Source organism: Anopheles arabiensis, chromosome 2 (genome assembly GCF_016920715.1).
Source record: "Anopheles arabiensis isolate DONGOLA chromosome 2, AaraD3, whole genome shotgun sequence".
NCBI classification, from domain to species: domain Eukaryota; kingdom Metazoa; phylum Arthropoda; class Insecta; order Diptera; family Culicidae; genus Anopheles; species Anopheles arabiensis.
Genome location: NC_053517.1, coordinates 35,477,708 through 35,505,005, shown reverse-complemented (window position 1 = coordinate 35,505,005; position 27,298 = coordinate 35,477,708). Strand labels below are relative to the sequence as shown.

The following is a 27,298-nucleotide window of genomic DNA, read 5'->3' as shown; positions in this document are numbered from 1 at the left end:
GGCTGTGGCGCTACGGCGATCGATTTCTATCGCCGGCTTGAATGGTCTGCTTGACTCTCTGTGAATGGTCTCAGACAATATGAGCGGGATCAAAGAGAGAGAGAGAGAGAGAGAGAGAGAGAGAGAGAGAGAGAGAGAGAGAGAGAGAGAGAGAGAGAGAACATAATGCAGAAAAAGCATCGTCTCTGAAGATCAGAAAGGGAGTAAACGATCGTAACCCAACGAAACGCTCTCACCGCTCTTTTATCTTGCACTGTTTTAATGCAGAAAGCCAGCGCTCAAACTGTTAATGTTAATAATGCTAAACAAAACATTAACATTTAATGCAATAAATGCTCCAAAAAAGCCAACAGTTAAGTTTGAATGTCATAATTTTATTTTTACATGCAAACCAAAAATCACACAATCAAATTCCATATCAACCCAGCTCTGCTCATCGACCCCCTACTTCCCTCCCCCACCGTCCCACCCCGCACTACCCCATCCTATCCCATTCCACCACACTTTACCCCATCCCATTACCACCTATCACCCCATCTCGCATCAACCCATTACATACAACCCCACTTAACACATCTACTCATGCCAACTTACTACACCCCTATGGTGCATCCATCCACTATCCCACCAAACCCAACCCAACCCCACCTCGCCCCGTTCTGACTCCCATCATCTCTCCTTATCCCATCGAGCTTCACCACACCTCATCTCATATCACACCACATATTTCCACCCCACCCCACACACCAAACCACACCACCCTACGCCACCCCACGCCACCCTAAATTAAGCTCTAGCTAGAGTATACACATCATATCGCAACAAATCAAAAAATTATGGGAACTGACCAATAATATTTGGGAACCGACCAATAATATTTGGGAACCGAGCAATAATATTTGGGAACCGACCAATAAATCGTGAGATGCTACCAAAAAATTATGGGAAATGACCAAAAAATCGTGGGAACGCACCAAAAAATTATGGGAAATGACCAAAAAATCGTGGGAACCAACCAATAAATCGTGGGAAACCCTGTAATTGATAGGACGCGTAAGAAGGATATAGTTTTTTTTTCGGATAGTCTGAACGAATCTCATTTGCCAAGATCCATGGTGGTTTTATTTATGCTAATCGGAGGTTATGGACTTCACGCATTAGATTCCGGGTTATGTGTTTCTTCTGAATGTTTTTGTTTTCATCTTTTGTTTCCGTTTACAATTTGTTATCAAGAACGTCTGTTTCTTAATACTTTGTCCTTGTTTTAGGTTTCATAGTATAAACTACCCTGAGTTCTTGATGTTGTTTTAATGTGTCGAGTAGTGATAGGCAAAGTTGGCAAAAATCCGGAGTCGACTCCAATCCGACTCCGGAAGGTAGGTTCGTCCAGCATTATCCAGAGTCGTTCGGAATCATATGGAATCGCCCGGAGTCGTCCGGAGTCGGAGACGCCCGGAGTCGTTCGGAGTCATCCAGAGTCGTCCAGAATCGGTTGGAGTTGGAGTCATCCGGAGTCGGCCAGAGTCGATTGGAGTCGACCGGAATCGGAGTTGACTTCGGGCGGAACTATTGGTTCCGATTTCGCCGGACTCAAAATCGGACTAATGATTATTGGGAGTAGGATCGGAGTTGTGGGTGCACTCCCAAGAGCACATCACTAGTATCGAAAGACGAAAGATTTTTGTAACAGAATTCTTGTGCAATTGTCCTACTTGGAACGTTCCGGGATTCTAGGTATTTCAATATGGTGCTAACGAGCTTTTTTTTAAGCCGATCTCGTAGTACAGTCGTCAACTCGTACGACTTAACAACATGCCCGTCATGGGTTCAATCCCCAAATAGACCGCGCCGACATACGTAGGACTGACTATCCTGCTATGGGGGGGAATCAATTAGTCACTGAAAGCCAAGCCCACAAGTGGGTACAGGCAGGCCTTGACCGACATCGGTTGTTGAGCCAAAGAAGAAGAAGAAGAAGCTAACGAGCTTTTACCAAAACACTCGATATTTTTTTTTTAAATTCACACTATTTCTGCCCGCACCTCTAGAAGCAATTTATCTGCAATCTGCATTTTAATGGTCAAATTCCTAACGTCTGTTTCTTGGAAGTAAACCATGCAACCACCAACATTATGTTTAACGTTGATTTCGAAAATACAACACTGCCAAACTATTTGCACTAGTTCATCGAAAGCAAAGAATATGTTTAATAATTCCAGATAAACTCAAGAAATTACGTTACCAGCTACGAAACAACCTGTCGTAACGGTAAATGTAATAAGTACACATTTAAATAATTAGTTTTTTGTACAAGTATACGAAGGAAACCCATGATGAAATGTTCATAAAAAGGAAATAAACAGATATTCATCTAGATTTAATTTCATTTTCATATAGACCACTTGTTTGATAAAAGAATGGTTTCGTAGAATTTACTCTACAGCACCTAGTCTAGTTTCAACTCCAAACTCAATCGTTAAAACTCTATAAGCTTTTTAATGAAAGCTCAACGTGAAAGGATTTTAAAAGGATAGTAAAAGTGACATAAAATTCTTACTGCTAACAACATACAGATAAATAACAGTGAGAATCACCGATTAATTTGTGCTTGCTGCAGATGTTTAAAGATGCTATCATTATCGGCTCAAGTGAGTTAGCTGCCCTTCGACGCTCTGGATTGCGTAACATTTTTCAAGTTCATGTGGCAAGAGGCCAACATTTCTACGCTCCAGAATGCAATCCTGTACGTGTGCTGCACCGGAAAATGCTTACCATTTCGCATTCCATACAGCAAGCTTTCCTGTAAAATATGTGGCTAGCCGTTGGTAAATTCCAATCCGTTAATAAACTGCCACGGGGACAAGATTATCACGCGGTTAGTAAATTATAGCTGTGAAGTAAGTGATTTCTAAAAAGGAACGATGCATCTACTATCTCCTCCCCGCGGTGGGAATTTCGCGCCGCGCAGCCACTCCACCCCGGACGACGGTGGATGCATTGAACGCCAAGACAGATAAGAGTGCTTTCAATAATCACCACTGACGAATCGAGCGGAAATAAAACCACACTCACTCTACCCCATCGGAACGGTGGATGAAAATGAGGAGCAATTGCCCGAAGTTACCGATTGTCACGGCACGGTTGACCTTGCGCGAGTCGCGCGGCTCGTTTGACGGCGCGAACGTTGAGGACCGGAGGATGTAGGAAATAGATTATTGAGCAAACCGTCGTTTGGAGCTGTGTGCTGCTGCACAGCTGCACCGGTCCCGAAGGCGAATGAGCGAGCAGTGCAAGGTAAGGAAGCAAAAAAAAAAAACAGACTCTCGCCACACGGCAAGCAGCCGCGCGTCTATGCTGGGAAGGACCGCGACCGCAACCGGACCGGCGGATGCTGCGTGACTTACGTGCCGCAGCCGATCCCGAAGGACATAAATAATGTGCTTATCGGCTCACGCCATCACGCGCCGCGTGGAAGTGGGAAAATTGTCGTTTCCAAAGCCAACCGCTCGGAAAAGTGGTCCCGGCCCCGGCCTGAGCCATCCGCACCAATTTGTTGCAGCGAAGGAAATGAGAGGAGTGCCGAACAAAATGGAAAACAAAAATAATAAAGAAGACCAAATCGGATCAGAATGCCGCGTGCGTGTGGAATGGGATATTGAATTGCGCTGTTGAGATTTTCCCAAGCAAGCAAACAGTCCGTCCGCGTGGACGGTGCCGTGGTTTGCGGTCCGTGATTTGAAAAATGTGAGCACAGCTGGGGCCCTATAATGCGCTGGCCGCTTTCGGTCAGGTGGAAACGGCATCTGGTCGGTTTACAATTTCCCTGCCCCGGCCGCCGGGACGTTTGAGAAACAGCGTTGGTCAAGTTCAAGGTCTACGCGGAACGGTTTGAATAGCACGTTTCTTCTCCTATCGACAGCACGCAGTTGCTTGTCCTGGGGCGATCCAGGAATGCACGGTTTAGCGGGAATGCACTTCAATTGCGCGCTGGAAAGAGTGGAAACCATATTTTGAAGGGAGCGTTGATTCAATTTTCTTAATTGTCAATGGTTTGGATGGATAAAGCTGCACTAGAAAAAGGGTGTTGTGGATGCAGTTTTCTTCTGTCACAATCAGTATTGGCGTGAAAAAATAATGCACCATAAGGTTGAGTGCTAGAACGTTTAACAACTTGTAGCATTATATTTTTACTAATAATGAAAGCAATAATAACATTAAAGCTATAAATTTTGTTAAATTTTCTTAATGTCTGCATGTTGTTCGTTTGCATATTTCAATCAGTACAATTACACGAAAAAAATTATAAATGGGGAGGATGATCTCTCTTTCTACACGGATCCTTTAAATATGCCTGCTGGCAGTATTGTAAACGGATGTTTCCTTTTTAAGCGCCTTTTTTGCAATACTACTACAACTGCTACTTGTGTATTTTGATGGCATTCGTAGAGCAGCTGAAAAGGACGCTTTTTTATTAGTATTCTGCCCTAAATCAACCTGCATAGGTACAGCGCTATGGCTACGACTGACAGGGAATGTGGAACTTTATTACAAATTTAATATGGCAACTAAATTTAATCAGCCTGGCGCACTGGTTCCCCATTCGCTCGCCCTCCACACTGCAGCAGTCAGCCACGAACGAGTTTGCGCTAACGGTAACTTACCATTTTACCAAAACGACAACCTTGAATCGACGTGCAAAGGGAGAGAGTTAAACCTCAACACAGCGAAGAGTACTGGAAACGGCACACAGTCTAGCTGCTTGCTGTACGATCCTGCTGTCATATTGACTTCGGAACTGACAAAGGTATCAGGGTGATCATTGAAGAAACGTTATTTTTTTAGCTTAGAATTCAATGTTTAGTACTACAGTGCACATCCACCAGATTGATTACGAGCAAATAGTTGGATTGCAGTCTCATGTACCCTTTTTGTGTATGTATAATATAAATGATATAAATGGCGATAGATTTTAACTCTTAACATTTATTACAGGGCTGAAAATATTGCGGTGAACTTTTTGCTATTGAATCTACTAAACAAACCAATCACCTGAACACAGGTCTGCGTGGAACACTAATAAAGACACAAACCGGAAATGCAACCTGGGGTACCTAGTAAGAGGCTAAAGGAGGAAACCAAACCGTCAACTGCATCTCCTGTCTAATGCACCAAGTCGTATTGCTTCCCAGAAGCCGCTAAAGTAACCATCCGGTACAAAGAAATAAGCAATCATTAAGAGCAGCGGTGCAAAACTCGATTGCCATTTAAAAGGTAAGTCGGTGCAGATGAACCAGTCTACTAACAACATTACATGGTACGCGCGGTGTCCTGAGTGGGAGGAAACCGTCTCTGTCCGCTTTTCTTTGCGCAAGTTTTACAACCTTACAGCGAATGCCTGTCCGATGCTCACTGGCTCACTGTGGACGGGATCATAAATCTTTTTCAATTTCTCCACCGACCCTGCCCAAGGTGTCAAGTGCAGCCCGGCAGAACGGCGCGAAGAAAGCACGGGGCGGATCTGCAAGGATCCGGCATCTTGCGGCACAACGTACCATCGTGCCGTTACAATGTCAAGCCCGACGGGTTCGTGCTGTAGTTCTGCTCCCACCCCTTCCTCGCGCACTGTTTTGTGCTAAAGACGAGGACAAATTATAATTAAGACTATTTTTAACACTGCAAGACACTGCATGTGTCCTTGACGTGCGTTTGGGATGCTTTCGGTAGATGGGCGAGTGGGGTAGACGTCTTTACATTCACCGTGACGCAAGAGCCACAAAGTCTCCTCCTTAGCGTGAAGGGCTACGATCTTTTTTGCGATGGCTTCGATGGTGTGTTTTTGGCGGTGAAATACTGTTCAACCCCAATCACAACCATCGCCACTCATCTCCCGGTGATAGAGAAGAAGTTGTTGAACACTGTTGGAAAGTTTACATCGCTCTCGATGGTTGGTACAGCGAGCGGTGTGGTTCGTTGAGCGGTAATGCTCGGTGACACTAGCAGCCGCGTTGCAGGTCGCTTGTGCCGTCGGTACTCACTGTCAAGGTCGCTCGAGAGGGAGTAGTGCACCGGCACAAGTGGTTGTCGAAAAATTACCCTCCGAAAAAGCGGATGTTTTCTGGTGCAATAATTTCTAAAAGGAGGTTGCTTTGCGATTTTTTTGTTTTGTTTTTTTTTTTGCGTGCCATTATGTTGTTTAACGGCGGCGGAAAACGGCTGGGGAACATTAGCCGCCGTTGAATAGAACAGATGGCTGGTTCGTGAAAGGCAAACGCAGAAGAGCGACAAATTGCTTCCCATTTTAGTCATACATAGTGCGGATTTAAAATGATTGATATCCGAAACGTGACGGCAGCTGCAAGTTGCACATTGGATGCACGCTTACCGCTGACAATGAGTGAGAAAAAGTGTAAAGCTTTTAGTGTTGAAAGTTTGGTGCATAAAATAATCTTTAATATGAAATGAAGTGTTTAAAAAAAAAGCTTCTAGTGGATGCATCAGTTTTTATTATTAGTTAAAAGTGAAATGTCCCCTCTGCCGAGAGATATTTCACTTTTAAAAAGTCGGAAATCAGAAGCACAATTGAATCCTTTTATTTTGTTTTCAACGATTTGATAATGAGCTAAATCATGTTATTCTTATACACCTTGTTGATTGACGTTTCAACATTGTTTCAAGCTGCTGTTAACAACAGGTTGCTTCAATGCTAGTTACTTGTTCTTTTCAATAAAAAAAAATTTAATTCTAATTCAATTTGAGTTAATAAATTCATTCATTTCAACAGTTGACCCAAAAACTTTATAAAGCTTCTCTAGTGTGTTATGTCCTGTCCTGTTGCTATGGTCAATCTCAACCGTTTGTTTGTCTGACGATTGCTATCCTAAAAGTACTAGGCGTCTCCGTTGTGGACACATCCTCGAATGGTATCCAATAAGCATTATCTCGCGCAAGTCAGCTAACAATCCATGCACCTAAGGTAGAATATAAATATGTTGGTGTAGTATTTTGCTGAATGCAAATAAGATTCATTTCATAACGACTGATTAATGTGGCGTACATGCGTTACGACGATTTTGATTTCAACAGTTTTTAACTTTAACAGTTTTTTTAAGCTGTCATTTAGAAGAGAAAAAATTATAAATAGGTAGTCCCCCAGATACATGGTACCTCTTACATACTGATTCGCTGATACTCGGTTTTATAAATTTGACAGTTTTTTTAGCAGATTGTACTGATTTGACACATTAATTGTCAAATGCAAAATAAATTCTCCTCTGGGCAAATTTATCAATTGGACCACTTCGATTAAAATTATACATATTTTATAATTTAGTAGCTAAAATCTATTATAAAATTACTATACGAAAATTAATAATATTTTGGTCACCGAGAAATTCGACAATTCGTTTTGGTCTCCTTAATAGTGTGTCTCAGGGATAGCCTGTATTTTTTATTTCTCACTGATAACCATTACATATACATTTATAAGGATTCCCTAACTCCCAATTGTGAACAGTTGAAACGGCTAACCAACGACTATTGAAGTAAAACTAATACAATATCGAACATTGTTTTAAATAAAATACACGATTTCATAGATTTTGACTCTTCAACTTCATCTATAAGCACTATATTGACAGATATTCGACACTCGACCTTTTGGACTTACGCCTTGCTTTGAGACATTTTTTCGATCTCAAATACAGTCGTGTTTCGGGGATCACCTGAATTAATATTTTTAGCTATTCCGTTATATTTATATTTATGTCAGTACAATACAGTATTTTCCCAGTACAGGAGTCTCCAGTATAGGAGACTATTATTTACATACAGTAAAATTAAAATGGAACCAATTTTTACCAACGTACCAATTGAAACTCGTTTCGCACAACAGTATAATTTTAAATGCTCCCCGAGCGATTTCGCTTAGAGATGCATCATTTTCTTACAAATTGTTAACCCCGACAGCAGAAAAGTTTTGCTCAATGCAGCCTTAATAAGTCACAGATTTCGTGCTTCTCAGCGGAGCAACCGGTAACCGGTCCAGAAGAGCCACAGTTACAGTTGCACATCAATTACTTTTTCATGGTGGTTGGCGAAACTAACAAAAAAATAATAACTTGGATAAAAAAAAGTTTTCTTCCGACCTTCGACAAAGTTTAGCAACGATCTTGGGCAAAGCGGTACTTTTAAATTTGTTTATTCATCAGTGCCCAAAAGGGAGTCAAGCGAGGAGCCGCACTTGCGTGGGGTCGGGTATGGCAATGGAAATAATGTCATTGCAGAGCGCGCTGTCAAACCATCACAAGGCGACGCATCCTGTCGCGCTCGGGAGCTGTGTGACGAATGGTTCGTGTGCCAAGGTTAACTGAGCTGGTGTCTGTCGAAGCGGGGATGAAAATGTCACTACTCATCCTTGGCTTAAAACACATTGCCACTAGAGCCACTGGGTAGAAATTGCAAGTAAGCCAATCCTCTCCAGCCAGGGGATCCTTGGGAGAAGCCCCACGCAGAGAGCCGGCAGCGGCAGCAGGAGCAGCAGTACTGTCCACGCCCCCTCCCCAGGGTGCATCCGTCAGCTTGCTTCCCCATTCAGAAGGGTCTTTTCTTCGCACCATCGAAAATCAAGGCCATCGAGTTTGAAGCGTTCTCCATTCACGGTCCTAGAGCAGGCAGAAAGAATAAGACAAGCAAGAAACACGGTCTTTGCACTGTACCATGGGACCGAATCTTCAAAACCGGATGGCTCCTGTGCGGGCAACGAGAAGTCAGGGATCGCCTTTAGAAGGCGCTAAACAATAGACAACAATATTCACTGCCACCTTGTTGGACGCCGGTACGTCGAACAGGACGTGCAAAGGGCAGGCAGCACGGTGCGTTTAATGCAGGCACTGCTGATGGATGGCATCACGATGCTTTGGAGATAGTGGCGAAGGAGGTGGTGAGGGTAAGATTGAAAAGCAGATGTATGAACTACCGGCACCCGAGCAATCCCTTTCCGGGTAATGCATATTCATAGTCATGGTCGGTTCATTATGCGAACCAGCCGTAGCTTTTCAATTATGCTTATTCCGTGGTGCAATTCCAAGACTTAACCTTACCTTGTCGCCTGCTGCCTGCGTTTGTCTTTGCTTTTCTTTGTCGTGTTGCTTGGTGTCCATGCCGCACTCGCGGGTCCTGCTTATCCTGCCTACCCGGTCATCTGCCGCTGTCCCTCTCGATCGATTTCTTGTCTCAATGTGTCGGATTTCCCAAAACTGCAAAACCCAAACACAACAAGCGAAACCGAGACATTGCCAAGATAGAAGCGCTTTCATTTGGCACAAATGCTGCACAAACCGGGCCCAATAGCATTTTGTTGGCAACGTGCCCAATCGACATGAAATGTTAAATAATAATGCGCTGCCCTATTAACACTCTCCGCCCGGCAATTGAAAGCCACGTGCCAATTAGGTGGCGTTAGGTCTTCAGGGGGCAGTGAAAGTGTCGCAGCACTTGAAATTCTTTTGTTTTTTTTTTACGTTTTTCCGCATTTAGGAAGCAAATAGAGAATGAAAACTAGACATTTGGATCCGTGGCGGACGATAGGGGTTGAATGTAAGCTGCTGCCAAATTATAGTGTAGCAGCAGAGCTTAAAAGCGGAATGAGTTTAATGGTTAATTTGCACCTGGGATCAGTTAACATGTGTCTGATGCGAAGGGATATTTGGGGCCTTTGGAGTAGCTATTAAATAATCCAATAGTTGCTATTAAAGCTATTAAATGTTTTTAAAGCTTGGAATGCGGTTTTGCAACTAAGTGTGCTACAAAATTATAGGAGAGCCTTGCTAGCTAGCTAGAACTACTTATATACAAAAAGAAAACAAAGCCATTTCAAGGAGAATCAATAATTTGAGCTACAAGTATGACACTGACAGCAACTGGAGATGTTTTTTTTCTATTTTTCGAGCAATGTTATTTTCATGAGGCGTTTTTATATCAGGATCAAAATTACATACAAAGTTACAGAATGTGTTTTTATACCACCAAGCTTTATACACCAGATGCTGGTGCGATTCAAAACTCCAGCGAGCAGCAGCGCTAGCGCAACACCATCATTACGCTCCGCAGTTGGCAAGCCTCCAAAACATTGTCGATTTATCTTCCTCTCGTAAGGTCGTTCTTTTACGTCGAACGATCACACAGTTGGTGCCGGAGCATCGTTCCCAACACACACACACAGACTCACACAAACCGGCCCATTCAAACCCGTTCTGGGGCGCCCCAGATGAACGGGAGGATTACATGCCGAAAACAAAAAATCATGATTTTTATGCTGCTTTTTCCCAATCTTATTTGTGTAATAATCTCAACGCATTTGATTGATGGACGCCTGTCGTTTGCCGCACCTTAGCGCACGCTTCCCCCGCTGCTGTCCCAAAACGACGCATTACAACAGCTCGGCGAAGGTTCCACCAAACGGGAATTTGACCTTGACGCACCACTAAAAGAAACCGCGGCAAAGCAAGCGCTAGAAGTCACCTGGACGGGGTGAAATGAAAACGAAAAGCTACAACGACAACGAGCACAACAAAAACATCAATTTTGGACTAGCTGGTAGAACAACCATTTCTTGCCATCCAGTCCAGCCCGAGGGGGAAGGTCATTGCGACAAAAAAAAAAAAAAAAAAAAAAAAACAAAAACGCTCGCACACACACCAAAAATTAGTTACACCAAATCTCAAACCGCGCGCCTGACGTCTTGAGCGCATTGTTCGTGGAACCTTTCGACCTATATTTACCGTGCTTGAGCCGTTGCCCTTGCGTGAGCGAGTGTGTGACGACTTGCCTATCGATCTGCTCGAGCCCTTCATTTCACCAACGGCTTTGTGCCGAAAACTTCAAGCACTGGGACTGTCTTCGTCTATCGTGCGGTGGTTGTGATTAATTTTTTCCCACTCCTCATCGGCTTGCTGGTAGGGCTTGCTGATGACAAACGTTACAGACTCCGTTGGCAAAGCCTGCGGAAAGGGCTAAACAGGGCTGCCTAGCGAAGGGCCCTCCAACACGCTGCGTGCGTGTGAATGTGTGGGTTTTGAGTTAAACGTGGTGCGTGCACAAGAGACTAAACTCGCTACTCAATGTGTTTTTGGCAGCGGCCGGTGAGCCTCGTTGCAGTCCCCAATACTTGTATGGCTAACCATTGCAAAAGCGTTGCTATTGTTGCCTTGTGACCTGTGCCCTTTCGATCGTAAGCGTAGGGATTTTAGCTGCATACCGTTCACACTGTGCCTGTCCCATGGGCAATGGGTCGCTTTAAGAAGAATGCATCGTGAAGCTTAAAGGTGGCTGTATGGGCATGCCCATTTGCTGCCCATCGTGCACGATTGGGCAGGCAGATGGGTTTTATTCTCTTATGGCAGTTTTGCTACGGCGATAGCTTTGAGGTGCATAGGGCATGATATGCGTTGTATTTCAAGTACTCAGTACAAAGTTCACAGCTGACGAGAGATGAGCTTCATTAGTGTATTGAAAGGTCAAACCAAGAGAAAAATTCTAATCGTCCATCGACACCTGCGTGGTCAGACATTAATTTTGCCATTAAAAGGTATAGTATTTTACGCTCAGCCCAGAACTATGCCTTTTAGCAAAAGTCATGGTAGAAGATGAATTGCAATCCGAATGATTACCTTTGCTGTAACATGTTGCCTCGTGTGTTTGGATTATCAGCTCTGCGAACAAAAAAAACGACACACTTACGGGGCAACATTTTAAACTTCCTAAAACTACACTTTCCTTTATTCGTCTTGCATTATCTATCCGACCAAGAAGACTCCCAGTCACACGATGACTTGTGGAAAAATGTACACTGCACTTGAAAGAATCTTCAATTCACACACGTACTCAGACGAACGAGAAGAAGCACCGTCGGCCCGGCAATAGCAAGGCGTACCGCAGCATCAACATGCGGCAACGAAACAAAAGCAACCATGCATGCAAACCGAACTCGCATCCATCCCGGTTTTCCATCGCCTTTCAGCCGGCGTTCTGTGTGTGTGTGTGTGTGTGTGTCTTTCCGACCCTTTTCCGCGCAAAACCCTCCCCCCGGAGCGTCTGTCGTCAGCCCGCGTGTTAGTTGTGCATGGTTCAATGTAAAACATATCACCAACAACCCGTGCGTCCCGTGCTTTCCTTGCACATTCTTCGGATCGGAATGCAAAGGGGTTTGAAGACGCTGCTGAAAAGGCAACGAGAAGAAAGAATCCCTTCGTCTGCTCCCCCCTGCACCGGGTCACCGGGTGGATGGTACCGTACAGTGTTGGAAGCGTTGGTGCATGCAGGGGCGGGCTGGGGTTTGTTGGTGAAATATAAATGCGAATAAACATTCCATTCGCACGGGAGCGACCGTATCGGGCAGGTGGAAAATCTTCCGTCGGTGAATTCTACATTACAACACACTACGCTTCGCCGGGAAGACCAGACACATGGTGCAGGTTAGGGTCGTACGAAGGGAAGGAGCCGGGATATGCAGTGTTACGGTATGGCTTTGCTTGCACAACGTTTCGTTCCATTTTCTAGCATTCAATCCCATCCCGGCTATTGATGTGTGCCGGTCTCAATTTGACGTCCTCATAGCTTGCCACAGTTTGCTGCATATGCTTTAAGCGACAAACGGCTTACCGAGCCGCATTGGTAGAGTCTGGGTCACATATTTCTTGCATAATAAGATCACATTTTCTATGAATGCTTTAATTCTCTGCGCAAAAGTTGGCAATCACGATTCAACAAATTGAACAGTTTAGTAACATATAGTTTCTTCAATTGATTTTGCAACATTTAACGCATCTCTTGAGTAATGGAGTAATTTGTTAAGCTATAAAAATAGGCTGCTCAATAAAAAATACATTGCTTGTTTCTCATTGGTGATGTTCTATTCACAACTCTTGACAGTGAACATGCAAACAGATACGCAATGTCCGTAAAATTGAATCATATTTTTTTGTAAATGGTACGATTTCCGTACGAAAACAATCTGAGAAGGTCAGGTCACGAATAACGACTAGCCTGCGAAAGAATGAGCGAGAAAAGGAAAACCGTGCGGAAAATTCAATTTTCCCTCCAAAGCGCCCGTTCCCGATCGTCCGCGCAGAGAAGACACATGCACATGCCCGCGGTAACCATCGGTACGCGAACCCGTTTCCCCGATGGCCAATTTCGAGCCGATCGATTAAAATCCCTTAATTGACTTAACAGTGCGCAGCGCGGTGCAACGGTGCTTTGCAATCGGTGCTGCACGCGAGCCCGATACCACGGCTCAACGGTGCAGGGAATTAGAGACAGTTTGCAATATGCAGCGCCTGAAATTGATTGGCGCTGATTGAATTCCGGCGCGCGAAGGAGAAGCCGTTGCCGTGGCGGCGGCTACAAGGGGCGTCGATCGAACTGCGCAGAGGATTACACTAATTAGCTTGTAAATAATAAATTGATAGCATTTGCGTGGTCGCGCTATCATGACGCGCCTGCCGTTGATTAAACGATTAAGTGGCAAAGTAATGCAATCGCGAGCGCTTGCTTCATGTGCAGCGTTGGGTTGTACGGTGGCCGAGAACGGTGCAATAGAAGCATTTAGTAGGACCTATCGAAATCTGGCCGAAGAAAAAGGCAACTGAAACAAATCCCACCAACGTAAAATGGCAAATTGGCAGCACACTTAGTTGCCGACTGGCCTAGGCATTTGTACCTTGTTTTTGCGAAGTGAAGGAAAAATCTTCCTTTACGCTCACCTAGGAATGAAGCACTTGTTTTTCATTCCGGTAAACATTTTACCATGAAATCTCACCGTCGTACTTATCAGCAACGCCACAGCAATAGCAACAGCACCAGTGTAATGAGAAATTTAATCAACCGTATAATCGATTACTAACATCGATTGTGAGTCGGGTAATATGCTGCCACTCCACTCACTTACCCACACGCCTCATATGCACGCTGTTGATCGGTGGGTGCCGATGGAGCTGGGTGTGCTGAGTGCATTAAACAATCGTTATCCGGTCCGTTGTGACATAATTACACAAATAAAGCATAATTTAGTAAACCGTTTTAGCGCAAGGAGAATGAGTTTTACGCGCAATGAGTGTGCAATGGGGCTCAGATTCTGATAGTTGGAGAGCATTACTTTATTTAATTTGGTGCGTAATACTCTTTTTTTAGAGTATTTAGATTATTGTATCATCAAAAATAAATATGACGGGTTCACATTCATTCGATTCACTGAAAAAGATCTTTAAACACGGATCCGTAATATTAATACTGAAATCAAATTCCAATCAAATCAAAATGTACGGTTTGTTTAGATAAGTTGCTGTACAATAAATTTAAACAATTTACATTAAGTATCCAACATCCACACTACCGGATATTGAGTGACATTGCAAATCATCTACAAATCATGTAACATTGAACTACGGTGCATGAAGCTCTTCTGATTGGTGAAAACACACCAACAAAATACAAATGTAGGCAAAACTATGTAACATTTTTGCCATCGATACGACTCCTTTGCTACCGATCAGCAATGTACAACATAGTGTTTTGATTTTCGAATCGTACCAAAAGAAATCGAAGCATTTGCACACCATCCCTTAGTCTGCAAAGCGCAAACCATCGTTTGCAAAAACTAGACCGACGGTAAAATATGCACTGACACAATTCAAACCACACTGCTGGTCTGCATCGACCAGCGTCGACCCAGTGGTCAGTTATTGTGAAAGTGAATAGAAAGAAGAGTAGATTATCCGTGCGTTCATAAACATATCGCACACACTCCTTCCGCTTTTCTCCATCCCAACGGAGTCAGCCTGGCCGCACAGTGATCGCACATGTACATCCATCGGAGGATTCAGTGCATCGGTAATGTGCCTAAATTCAATAGAACCCACGTCTAATATTGTTGATAGCATATCCTCCCGCATGCGTTCATACCTCCAATCTCTCTTCCTCATTTCTTTTGCTCCCCCTTGTCCTCCTACTCCTCATGGCATTCAACAGTATCCGAAATGAATATGTATAAGGCACTGTCGGGGATTGTTGGTGTGCGCCTGACTGGCAGCACAATGGTATTATGCCATTGCACTGATGGGTTTCCCCGCCCATGCAACAACCACTCGAACCTTTGGTTTGGCATTACATCCACCCTGAGGCACACATTCAACAGATTACCATTGCAGCTGCTTTTTCTGTTAACGCAGGCACACTAACACACACACACACACAAGCACATCACATTCATCCTGCTGGCTTCCTTTACTTTTTTAGCCCAAGTGCATCATTCGGGGCTGCTCAGATGTGGATGCGATTGTTCTCCGCTGGGAACTATTTATCTGTTGGTCCCGTCCAAGGCGTACCTTTACGCACGCTGCAGCAGCGCGTCGGAGTGTTGCACGCCGAACGGCTTCACCGGAGGCGGGTTTGGGCCGGGCGCACCAACGAAGCGCACCGATGAGATACGTCCAAATTAGCATTCATCTCAGCACACCCGGGCGGCGTTAATTTGCCGGATAGATTCCGGGACAGGACTTCTTAGGTTTGAGCGGCAGGTTCCAAATGCGAGACGCTGCGAGAGTCTCGGGAGACTGCATCGGGAAGCGGTCCACAGCGAATCGAAGCGATGCTGTGTGCGGTGCGTGCAGTGCGGGATCAATTCCAAAACTTTACCTTCGCGCTTCTGGCACCGCTGTTCGCACATGCCACCCAACACGGTGCAGTTTGTTTGCGCTGATGTCGACAAGCTTATCACCTGTGTCATAGCCTGCCACCTGGCGCCACAGTACGACGAAAGCTGCAAATTCGTTCTCACATCGCCGTGCGATGGAGCAGCCTAGTGGCGCACGGTAGCAGACGGTGCTGGTATCGGTATCGAAAGCCCCTCCCCCCCCCCCCCCTCTTCCCGCCGCCTTCCTCGTTAAACGAGACGTTGCATAATGTGACTGTCTACTGCACAGCCGGTCCCACCATACCAGTTGATCCATTCTTCGATCTCGCATGCAATCGTACTTACCGATCCAGCGAAACGGCTATCAAGCTGTAGACGGATGCTGCCACGGACACTCCCTGTATGTACGGCACCGTTTTGCACATCAACCATCCGAGCATCCATGCTAGAATGTATACAAAGAAAGAGAACGAGAGAGAGAGAGAACGAGAGAATTGTTAGATACTTATCAACAACAACGGGGCACAGTGCAGCTACGAAATTCAAATGCCCGGAACAAGTTCCATTCAAATGTTATCTTTCCTTAATTGCCAGCGCAATTGCCAGTAGAGAGTGTGGGCAAAAAGAGTTCCAAAGCTAAACAAACAGCCTAGGAAATAAAATTCATTTCTTCATGATTTGTTGTATAATTGTTTGAACTATTTACAAGGTATTTATTCAACTATAACGTGTAATGTATCCTCCCAGTCAGCTTCCCGTGTCAATTAGCTTCGTTTATCAGGCAAAGCTGATAAAATACAACCGTGTTATTAAATCGCACTGTTAATGCGATGACCAAATGTCAACCAGCCCCAGGAATACTGTCCCTTTATCCGTCTTTGCTATCCGGTACAGCGTAAAATCCACATCCACGTCTTTCGCCCCCAAAAATAGATATCAGTGCTTACGTACGGAGCGGCAGCTAGGTATCGCGCACAGCCAGACAAAACCACCTGACGTTTGACCTTTACCTTCGATGCACGGCATTCGACATTGGACTCCAATAATTTGCTTCGGAAACAAACCGTCCACCGGTACTTGCTGCAGCGAGATCCTGCCTCGCTCAAAGAAAATTGCATGTACACCGTAAGCGGAACCGCCACGCTTCCGTTCCCGTCCCTACACGTGGCGGCGGCAGCGGCCCCGGGTCGACCTGGCTGCAAGCCGAGGGCACAAATGTCACGGGGTAACACACAGCCACACAGCAGGTCGAGCAGTCGCTTTGGAATCGAAATGCAGTTTCATCTTGCGGTCGGTTGGCTGTACATTGCGCCCGCTTGGCTAGCGCTTCTCCGGCCTGGCCCGTCAAGTGTAACCGCAGCACGTGAAGAGCATCCCAGCGGGCTCTTTCATGGCACTACTTGCGGGTTTTCAAAAACCTCGCGTTTGTTTGCACATTTTCCATTTCATAAAAGGTAAAAGACAGAGTGGGAGTATAGGGATGCAGGTAAGAGTATGTGAGACGGAAACGTCCAAGCGAGAGATAGAGTACGGGGAGTAGAGAGAGAAATCTCATTAACGAGAATGTTAAGCCGGCGAACCATATGCACGGTAGGCTATTGCGACATTAACGTCATACACGTGTTATGCACTAATGTTATTCAACTTGATGCGTCTAAGGAACGGCTGCAAGTTCATCCATCGTGTCCCGGTAGGTGGATTCCTATTGGATTCCGGCTTGCCGACGATCTACTTTGAGTTGCGTACAGTCGGCAAAGCTATTTGTATGTGCTTTACATCAAACAGCCAGTAGTCGAAAATTTAAAATTTTGGGATGCTTAGGCCGGGTGTGACCGACTAGGGTTATGATATCAAATAAAAAGGTAAAGATTTTATGTAAAATGATCCACGTACCCTAGATAAGTTAAAAAATACATGCTTCTTTCAAAGACTGACTTTATCTCGCAGTTTCCCTGAAAGCACTTTTCTCTCGATCGGTAGCTTAACTCTTCTTAGAAACTTGGTCGGGAAGGTGTTGGCCAATAAACACACGCTGGCGTGTCGCTTATAAATACATCACAAGAAGATACAATTATTACAAACTTTGTAACGGCGCCCAAACATAAAATTTCACTCAAAGCAAAGTGTTTATTTAACCGAAATCAAAAATGGCTAACGCAGATGTAACTCTTTCCCAATACACTCCAGGCACTCTTATTCTTTCCCTGTTAAACAAGATCGAATATAGACTAGTTTGTGGCTAAGGTTTTTGCTACCAGGAAACAATCCCTGTCCAACGTTGTACGGAGCCGGTGCGCCTATTTATTAGACCACTGGGCTTCCGTGAAAATTGAGTGTAAATTTTACAACAAAAAGTAAACCTCCTTCAGATCTTTATCTCAGGTAACAATATACCTTACCATATCGCTATGAAACAACATAGCTTTTAGATATATTAATCCACATCCACGCTGTTATGCCATGGTGCTTTGGGCTTTTCACATACCATCTGTTGACAATGCTTCCTCATTTCTCCGTGTATCTGCTATTGTAGATATTCTTTCTACAGATGATACCTGCATGATAGTATTCATATACCCAAGTGCATGTTTGCATCAGCTATCACACGCAAATGAGAATGTGTAGGGAGATAGCCATCCCTTAGCTTTGGTTAAATGTGTCATGAAAACTAACACAAAAACCCTTCAAACCAGTACCTTTTGGTTCATACTGGTCGAGAGTGTCCCTTCATCCTTAAACCCCGTTTATTGTCAATCCTGCACAGATGTACCGACACCGATGTACCGACCACAACCCGACGTCCTGGTCAGAATTGGCCCTGCACCCAGGTAAGGAGTGCGCATGGAAGTAATTAATCAGTCTCCGTCTGCCCGAGGACGATAAATCAAATTTGCGGGTGCAAAAGTGCAGCAATTACAATTATCACCATTTACCCACCCGCCACCGGAACACGTTCCCCACTCCGCCACAGCATACGCCACCGTGTACGCGCATGTATGCCATGTGCGATATGTCTTGTCCGGTGTGGCTTTTCTTTGGCTGTGCTTGTACCGCTACCATTCCCCATTCAAACGAGCACTCAAACATCTAGCAAACATCTCATAATGGTTCGCTTCCTGCACTCTTCTCGCTGCGCTACTCGCGCAGGCTTTTGCAGCATTGCCTTTACCAACACCCCTCGCCGCAAGCATTAAATTAATGGCGTTTATAGGTTCGGTGCACATGCACAGTAGTGCACCGCTTTTCATTCCCACCCGAACGATCGTGGTGTTGGTGGTGGTGGTGGTGGTGGTGGTGGTGGTGGTGGTGGTGGTGGTGGTGGTGGTGGTGGTGGTGGCACATAGTGATGGTATGCACACTTTTCCCGGCCCGTTCTTGTTGCCAGCCTTTTCCCGTGCCGGCACATTGTTCTCGCTTCACTCTCTGTTCACTGCTCTGTTGTTCTCTGATGCCGGGTCAGTTTCTGGCAGTGGGCGCGCAATACAACATTGAACTTTTTTTCCCCATTTTTACGTGTTTCTGAACCTGGACTGTAAATCCTTTCTCCGCCGTTGCATACCCGGCGCTATTGTTCTGCTCTCACGTTTATGTTGAGTAGATGATTTTACGAACCACATCACATTGGACATTGCAGTTGCTGCCTGTCATGGGGGAAAGGTGGAAATCTCTTTCTCGCTCACACATATTAAAAAAAAACACATACACCCTTTTTCCATCTCTCTATGCCCCATTGAGTTTTGCAGCTCAATTTCGTTTGATGTACGTTTTATTTATGACAAATGATGTACTTTTCTTATGTTAATTTGTGTCATCTTATCGTGTTAGCTTTTAGTTAATTTGGGTAACAATATAAACCTTAGTTTCGTTCTTTCTATGTATAATTCAATGCACGATTATTATATTGCATCAATGTATATAACAAAACTTTTCAGTTGGCCACTGTGCCTTGCGAGATGGAGAAAAAAACACATAACGAGCGAGAAAATTGTCATTGTGCTTTGTTATAACATGCTTAAACGCCTAGCATTCAGTTCAAAATAACTTCAAACATGCATGCAAAATTTCAGTAATTTCACTTATTTAAATTTACTTTTTAATACTAATGTCACTATGATATGCCCTCTGATTGCAGGGACCCTCTAAAAACATTATCCAAAAGTCTTTACAGGAAACATCACAAACACGCACAAACAACCACACAAAAGTGGGACTAGCAAAAAGCTTGCCAGCCATAAAATTGCCATCTTCCGTTAGGTTATAAAAAAAGTAAATAAAGCCACCGGCAGGTACAACAGCATATGCCCCACACGTCAAAGTAGGGAATTCATTTATTACAAAGCAGCAAGCATCCACTCCATTAGAGGCAAATTCCTGGAAACGGTGCTGCTCAAATACCGTCACCAGAGAGACCTTGACTGAATTCATCTCGAGAGTGAATTCCTGGAAATAGGAATCTTTGGGGTAGGTCATGAATATTCATTACCAGTCCCTGTTACCTTTCCCCCATTTGGTTCTGTTCACTCTTGTTCGCTCCCCCCCCCACCAAAGATTTTATGCACTTACCCTTGATAGCTTGTCCAGGAAAAAATGTAAGCCCTACAGAGACCTTCGAAGCGCTCAACCCCACTCAAGGATAATCAATTCCAATTAGTATCCTATTCCTGACCACTTATTTACGTAATACGATTGTTCTATCGTTGTACAACCGGTTGCAAAAGACGGAACAAAATGAGCCTCTGTTTTTTAATATTCTAAGTAATTAGAAACAATAAAAAATAATAACAAGCAATGATCATTTTCTGTAAATTGCAACAAATTCTCGTGTAGAGTTTATCTGCAGAAAAGCTCCAAAGTTTGAGTTGAGTTTATCTGCAGATTATTGGTCCAAAATCTCTTTAGAGCTCGCTGCTAGCTCTAAGCCTGGCCGGGTCTGGTCTTATTACAGGGTTTGTCATGATTTTTCTGGTTGTCTCCCGTATTGTTTGGAGTTCGTCTTACGATTTATTTACCTACTCGCATATATCTCCATAGTAAATCGAAATAAATGATTTAAAAAACTGAATAACGCCCAATACATCGTGGAACAAATTCAAACATATTAGAGAAGCATCCAAACATGAATATGAAACAACAACAAAAAAGCGATACCCTGTAAATCATTCAAAATCAGCCGCCAATGACCTTCGTAGGTGAAAAGGACGGAAGATATAGCACCACATATCATAAATCTAACATCATTAACCAAACACTAAGTGCCCTTGAGGGTGAGTTTTCGATTACAGTGAAAAAGCATCGCTCCTCGTACAGCAGCTCTTCATCGGCTTTAAGTTGCAACTATTAATGCATGCTGGCTAATCCCCGCCGGGCTGGGCGAGAGCTTTTGCAAGCTATTGCTCCTGGTTCGCCGACTTTCCACTGGTCGGGATTAAGGTTTAATGCTTTCCGGGTTTGCATCATATTAGCCGTCCCGCGGTTGCACCATCTATCATCTGCCACCTACCTTCCAGCGTTTATGGATTGCATTGAAGTGTAAATATTTGACTCATCTTATGCAATGTGGAGCGGCAAAAAGACCATACACACCGAGGGGAGGTGCGGGGTCCTTGCCGGCTTCAGCATCCGGAGTTTCTCAAGGAGCAAATCTCAAGGCCAGGCAGTCTGCACACCAGCGCAGGGACTCGTTCGTTCCGGCCGTCGTAAGATTTGTCGCATACCGACTTTCTGGAAACATTCTCGCTGGCAACACTCGTTTCTGTGCAACCATTTTCCCGTGGTGACACTCTATTAAGGAGCCTCCCGGGCCACATATTTGTCGAGTCCGGGTTTGCCAACACCACGCTTCCCACACACGAGCGTTCGTAAGGATAGGGGGAAAGGGAGTGGAGAAGATAAGCGAGGACAGCACGGTAGGGCACTAGAGGCAGGAGTGAATTTTAAAGGTCGCTCCTTGAACGTTCGTACGGGACGGAGGTAAGCTTAATCTACCGGAGGCGGGCTGCCGTCCGGGCGCGATTCGACGTTCGATGAGTGAATGTTCGACGGGGGAATATCGCCTCGATGTCATAAATCGAAATCTCGCTGGAGGAACTGCATTTGCGGAAACAGAGTGTAAGGGGACGCGGGGTCCGGATGAGGACGATCTTTCTTTCAATTTTCTCACCCTCTCATCACAATGACCGGCTAGCATTGAAATGAACGCCCTTGCCATGTGTGGCGGGTGTATAAAAGGAAGTTATATGAGAAACGCTTTTCCATGTCCCTACCACGTATGGCTCTCCCACACACAAACACATTCCATTTTCAAGAGCCTTTCGAGTAGGATACTCAACGATCACGGTTCAACGCCTTGAAGCAGCTCCGGGCGATACTGATGACCTGAAGACGGATGGGGAAGGTCGGACGGTTGCTGGAAATTAAATTACCCACAAAAAGGAGGACTATACCGCCTTTCCGCTCAAGTGCATCGTGCCCACTCACATAGCCACGCGCACACAAGCACACACAGACACTCACGGCTTCCAATGCTACATCTTGACATAGTTTTCTGCTCGTGTGTGAGCCGCCAAACACACAATGGAGCCGGCCGGCACACTATCCTTCAGTATCCTCCGTGGGCCGCTCGTTTGCGAATCGCACACACAGTTATCGCTCTTTTCGTTTATTTCAATCGACAGTTTTAACCTCAGCCCGGCCCCAACGCCCTGCATTGCAGCTCGCCTTCCATCGTTGCCCAGTGCATCAAACACGGAACACTTTTGCACAGAAGACAAACTCATTTACGAGAGATTACATCGAGATAACGATCGTTTATGGACGCTTCCGACGAATTGAGCCATTAATATTGAAGTTTTATATGAGACGGATGACACACATACGTACACACAGAAAACTGTCCTTCCGTTGGAAAGGTTAGGGTTAACCAAGAGGGGTAAAGTAGAGGCGGAATGAAAATGTCACGTTCGTGGCGTTTGAAGTGTGCTGAAAAATTGATATTAATATCATTCCTCTTTATCTGCCCCGGGACAGTAATTGAGTATTGATCGGAATGGATCCCAATGGAACTTGTGCAAATGAACGTCGCTTTGCTAGGATCAATGCAACGATGTTTTGATTCGATGTAGCTGATCGTATGTAAAAGCGGTGTAAATAGTTTTCGATTTTATGTATTATGATTTTACTGCTAAAGCTAGTAGGAGCTACATTGCTGCACGGTATTCTAATGAAAATCTAAGCTTGATAAATTATGGCTGATTGTTAAGCATATTGTTCGTCGACCAATGCGATCGGTAGTAAAAACTGTGGGGAAAATTTAATGTTTCATAAGTGCAATGTTTTAATATCCCGTCAAACATTGCGAGAGTTGCGAGTAGTATCATCTGCTCGAAATCTTAAGGTATTTTAAAATAATCTTTATTTTTAATCCTTAATTTTTTTAGCGGTGTTATTTGTCAAAAAGATCTCTTCATTAATTTTTGTGGATTTTTTCAAATAAAATGTCAAATTTCACGTGTTTAGTATGTTATAAAATGCACTGTTATACCTGCTCTCGGGGTGCTATGATTATAACTGCTAAAACTAGGGGCAAAAAAACTACCAAGGCTTGCAAGCTCTTTAATGCGAGGGCTATGGGGCGGTGAACTTGTATAGCGTGCGAGCCCTTGCGCGCTCTCGTAAATCGCTGTCAATTGCATGGTGGGATATTAGTAATCTATATTAGTTATCTTTAGTTAACGGCATAAATCGTAACGATATGCCAACGACAAGGCAACTATATGCCAAAGTGTTTATCAGAAACTATTTCATTATTTATAGTTCCTGTCTTTCTGCATTGGCCTCTTGAACATAGTACCTGTTTTATGCTTCGCAGAACTTAATATGTGGTTTTCCCTATAAAGGTATATTTTCGTGATGACAATTTCGTTAACAGCCTGTTGGAACCATGCAACAGTTTCCAGCATTTGCTATATATAAACTAGATATGGGTTCTTCGGATCGCTCCCACGGTTCCGCTTCGGTTCTGGCAAGGATGCTTCCAATTGCGACTCCAAAGAAATGGAATCGCTAACTCCGCCGGAATCGTAGGAATTGTTCGCAATCGTCCGAAATCGTTCGAAATCGTACGGAGTTGTAGTCGACCGATATTTGTGAATGTGCGTACGAGTTTAACAACATGCCCATTGTAGGTTCGATTCCTGAATGGACCTAGCCAACATACCTACTATGGATACAACAATGAGTTACAGTTTGATTAATCGTTCACATAGTGTCAAGTGTTATTTTAGAACATGGGGCAGTCTTTACTTGGACATATTTAGAGCAACAAAATAACGAAAAATAACAAAGAAAAATGATCCGATTTCATTTCTGGTACTACTATGGAGTGATCCGACTCACTGTCCCGATAGCCCCGTTGAACACCGTAAAACTGGCAAGTCCCTTTGTTGCCAGTATACTAGGAGGTCCCATCAACGCTTAAAAAAACATTTTAGGGAGGGCATACATGACATCGCAATGCCAGAGAAAGTGAAAAATATATTGAATGTGTCTTCTCATATTCAGCTGATTCCGGACGATTCCTGACGATTCCATAGGTTTCGGACAATTTTGGATGGTTCCTGTGTAAGTAATTAAACCTACCCTTCGAAACGGGTTCCGAAATTTGATAAAACCGTTTGGACCCAGTTCCGGTTTTTTGTTATTTTGCCATACTCTAGTATAAATCAATCAAATCACTCTCAGTGCCAAACCTGTCACTACCGATGTTCCGCCAAATTAGAAGACGAAATCATTTAAAGTGTTTATGCAAGTGTACCTTACAGAAAAGCCATTTTTGTAGCATCAAATTTTACAGTGATAGTTTTTTTAAAGTTAATGCTATGGATTCTCGTACTTAGTGCATTTCTTAAGTATTGAAAAACACTTGAAAATAAATAATTATTTTAACTTGTAATGTATACCGGAATAGTAGCAGAGGGACAACAATCGAGGTATAAATGACTGAAAACGAGCTTCAAATAATGGATGATCAACAATGACACACGAGACTGTGCTTGCTAACTTTGAGATTAAGATATGGTATTAAACTAACGTATGACCTTGCTCTTTGATAACGTTAACGATAATCGTTTGAAAGTTGTATGAACAGTGAAACTGAAATGGAAACAATTCGGAGCATATGTGAAAGCCAAGTTGTACCATGATTTATACGAAACTTATGAAACAAGGATTATCAAATCAGCGTCATCCCTTTAACTGCCAACCTTATGCATGATTATGATTGATTGCTTCAAGCGTCATCAACAAAATGCTGCTTTATCGAGAGGCAGGTCTGGGGCAGGCGCAACATGTCATCCGTCGATGTTTATCGCATCGCTTCTTCAATTCCATGAGCTTTACGGTACAAAGAACTACTCTATATTTGTATTTATGTTTTCATAAAATCGCTTCTATCTTACATGGCAGGCATTTTGATGTGCAGGAATTCTCGAGAATACATGCAATCCTTCCCGGACACAAGCGAAACCCACACAATCTAGTGAAGCAATAAAATAGTAAGCCATTTGCTAAGAGCAAAACATCATACGCTCATCCCTGCTACGCAATCAACAGCAAAATGATACACCCGTTGAGTTTCGGAAATCTACTTGAAGCGTCTTCCAAGGACTCGCTTCGGGTTTTCGAACTACCGACCAATCATCGCTTTCGGATTTCGAAAGCTTTCGGCAGCCGCTTTCTCCTACTTGTGGAAAAAGCTTAAAAACATCTCTTTCTCTCGTTCTGTCATTCCCATAGGGTCCGAAAGGGATGCAACGAATGCATTTTCTGGGATGCAATTGTTCTTGTTTCGAAAATTTCCCCTTGCTCGCTATTCTCTCTATCTATTGCGTGAGACACTATGCGAACGCTCCGTACGGGATGCATTTTTCTCGCGCTCTACAAAGCTTCGTGCGTTTTCCGAGTGCATTGCCACTCCGCGATCGGTTCCGACGGTTGGGATGCCTGGCACTGTTCGACTGACCTACACACACGCCGTGCGTGATGGTGTGCGTTTGGCCTGGTTTCTGACTCGGGCCCGTCTCGGCTGTCTGGGCAGGAAAATTTATGGGTTCAACTGCTCGACGGCAGACGAACCCCAGTGCCCGATTTTCCTCGGCGCACCATCATGGATGCATTTCACCCTCGCAGTGAAAACTCGCTCCCTCTCTGTTGCTTTGCCTTCTCTTTCGCGCTCTCGCAAACGCTCTCGCACTGGAGAGCACCCTATGCCCATTTGCCAGCTGAGGCACGTTGCTGTAAAATGTTTGTGTTTAGACTGCTAATACAAACCCAACCCCGTTCTTGCGAAAGGTTTTGGAGTGTTGGATACGTCTAGGATCCACCGTTCCCAACACTGTCGGCATAACACGGCAGTACCGCTCCATCGAAACTGTGCCGAAGATTGTCCTTACAGACAGACGCTGCATGCAGGGCGAGAGGTGTAGCTGGGGAGAGTTGGGTACTACCCAGTTCCGGGCTGGGGTTGAAAGTTTGATCACGTTTAGCGGAAACACTTCCCGAGAGTCGAAGCCAAAAGACCGAACAGGATCGCCAGGCGTACGTGAGCCATTTATGGGTGGTGCTGCATCGTCTACACCAGGCACGGCGCATCACGTAAATCCGTAAAACCATTGTCCAGTCCGTTTGACAATAGCTTTCACTACTCTACCTCTTCTCTTGGCGGGCAAGGACGACAGTGGTGCACGAAAACAAATAGAATTAAGCTAGCCTGCTGCTATCGAGTGGATTTTTAACGCAAATTTGTAGACTATTTAAGAGCCCAGTGACAATGTATGGGCATTACTATGCGAAGAAGGAATATTATGGTGGATTGTAAAGTAAATATCGGGTTTTTTTTGTTGTGCACGTACTTTCGGGCATAAAAAATGTCTAAAAAATCTTTAATACAAGCCTCATCTTGGTAGAATCTTTTGCAAATGAGCTTTTTTTAGTGGAACTACTCTGCACGATGTAAGTTATGCTGCCTGTTTTGAGTTCAATATTGTATTTTTTTTTCATAACAGGAACTATTTACATCGGCCACTTGCTATTGCCATTTTACCCGTACAATCGAGCACTCTGCCAGGAGTTGTAAATTGTAAAATAACTTCGAGACCCTTAGCGGTGGCTAAAGCAATGGACAACTTCTACTGCACACGTACAGTTGCATGGTAACAGTCGTTTAGGTATTAGTTTACAGTTTGCAAATGACTGTTTGAATCCACCAAACCAGCCACCCATACAAACACACACATGTGAACGTGCTAATGCTAACGGTAGCAATGGCAACGGGAATGCCAACTGGAACCATTTCATTTCGTAAAGTTTCCCAAGCAGACACCATAACCACACGAACGCTGTAATTATTGCCATTTCCAATGAACTTCATACCGCTCTGCCGGGATGCACCGTTCCTGCTCCCTTAATTGAAGATGAGTTTCCTGATTGATGCGTCTCGGAGCATCTTTGGGCAGCATCTCGGCCCATCTGAAACATATAGCTGTTACTCTCACGCTTATATTTCCCCTATTTTGCTCTCTTTCTCGACGCTACCACAAAACCTCAGATGACTCC

The 27,298-nt window shown here is 44.3% G+C and overlaps 1 protein-coding gene across 1 annotated transcript in view; it reads right to left on the bottom strand.

Annotated features, from left to right (window-relative positions):
• The window catches only part of LOC120895708 (neuropeptide SIFamide receptor-like), a 99,851-nt gene that overhangs the window by 31,709 nt on the left and 40,844 nt on the right, over nucleotides 1–27,298 (bottom strand). The window contains exon 3 of the mRNA XM_040299267.1: nucleotides 16,034–16,133. Within this exon, the coding sequence (XP_040155201.1) occupies nucleotides 16,034–16,133 (100 nt within the window). The remainder of the gene's footprint in view (nucleotides 1–16,033; nucleotides 16,134–27,298) is intronic.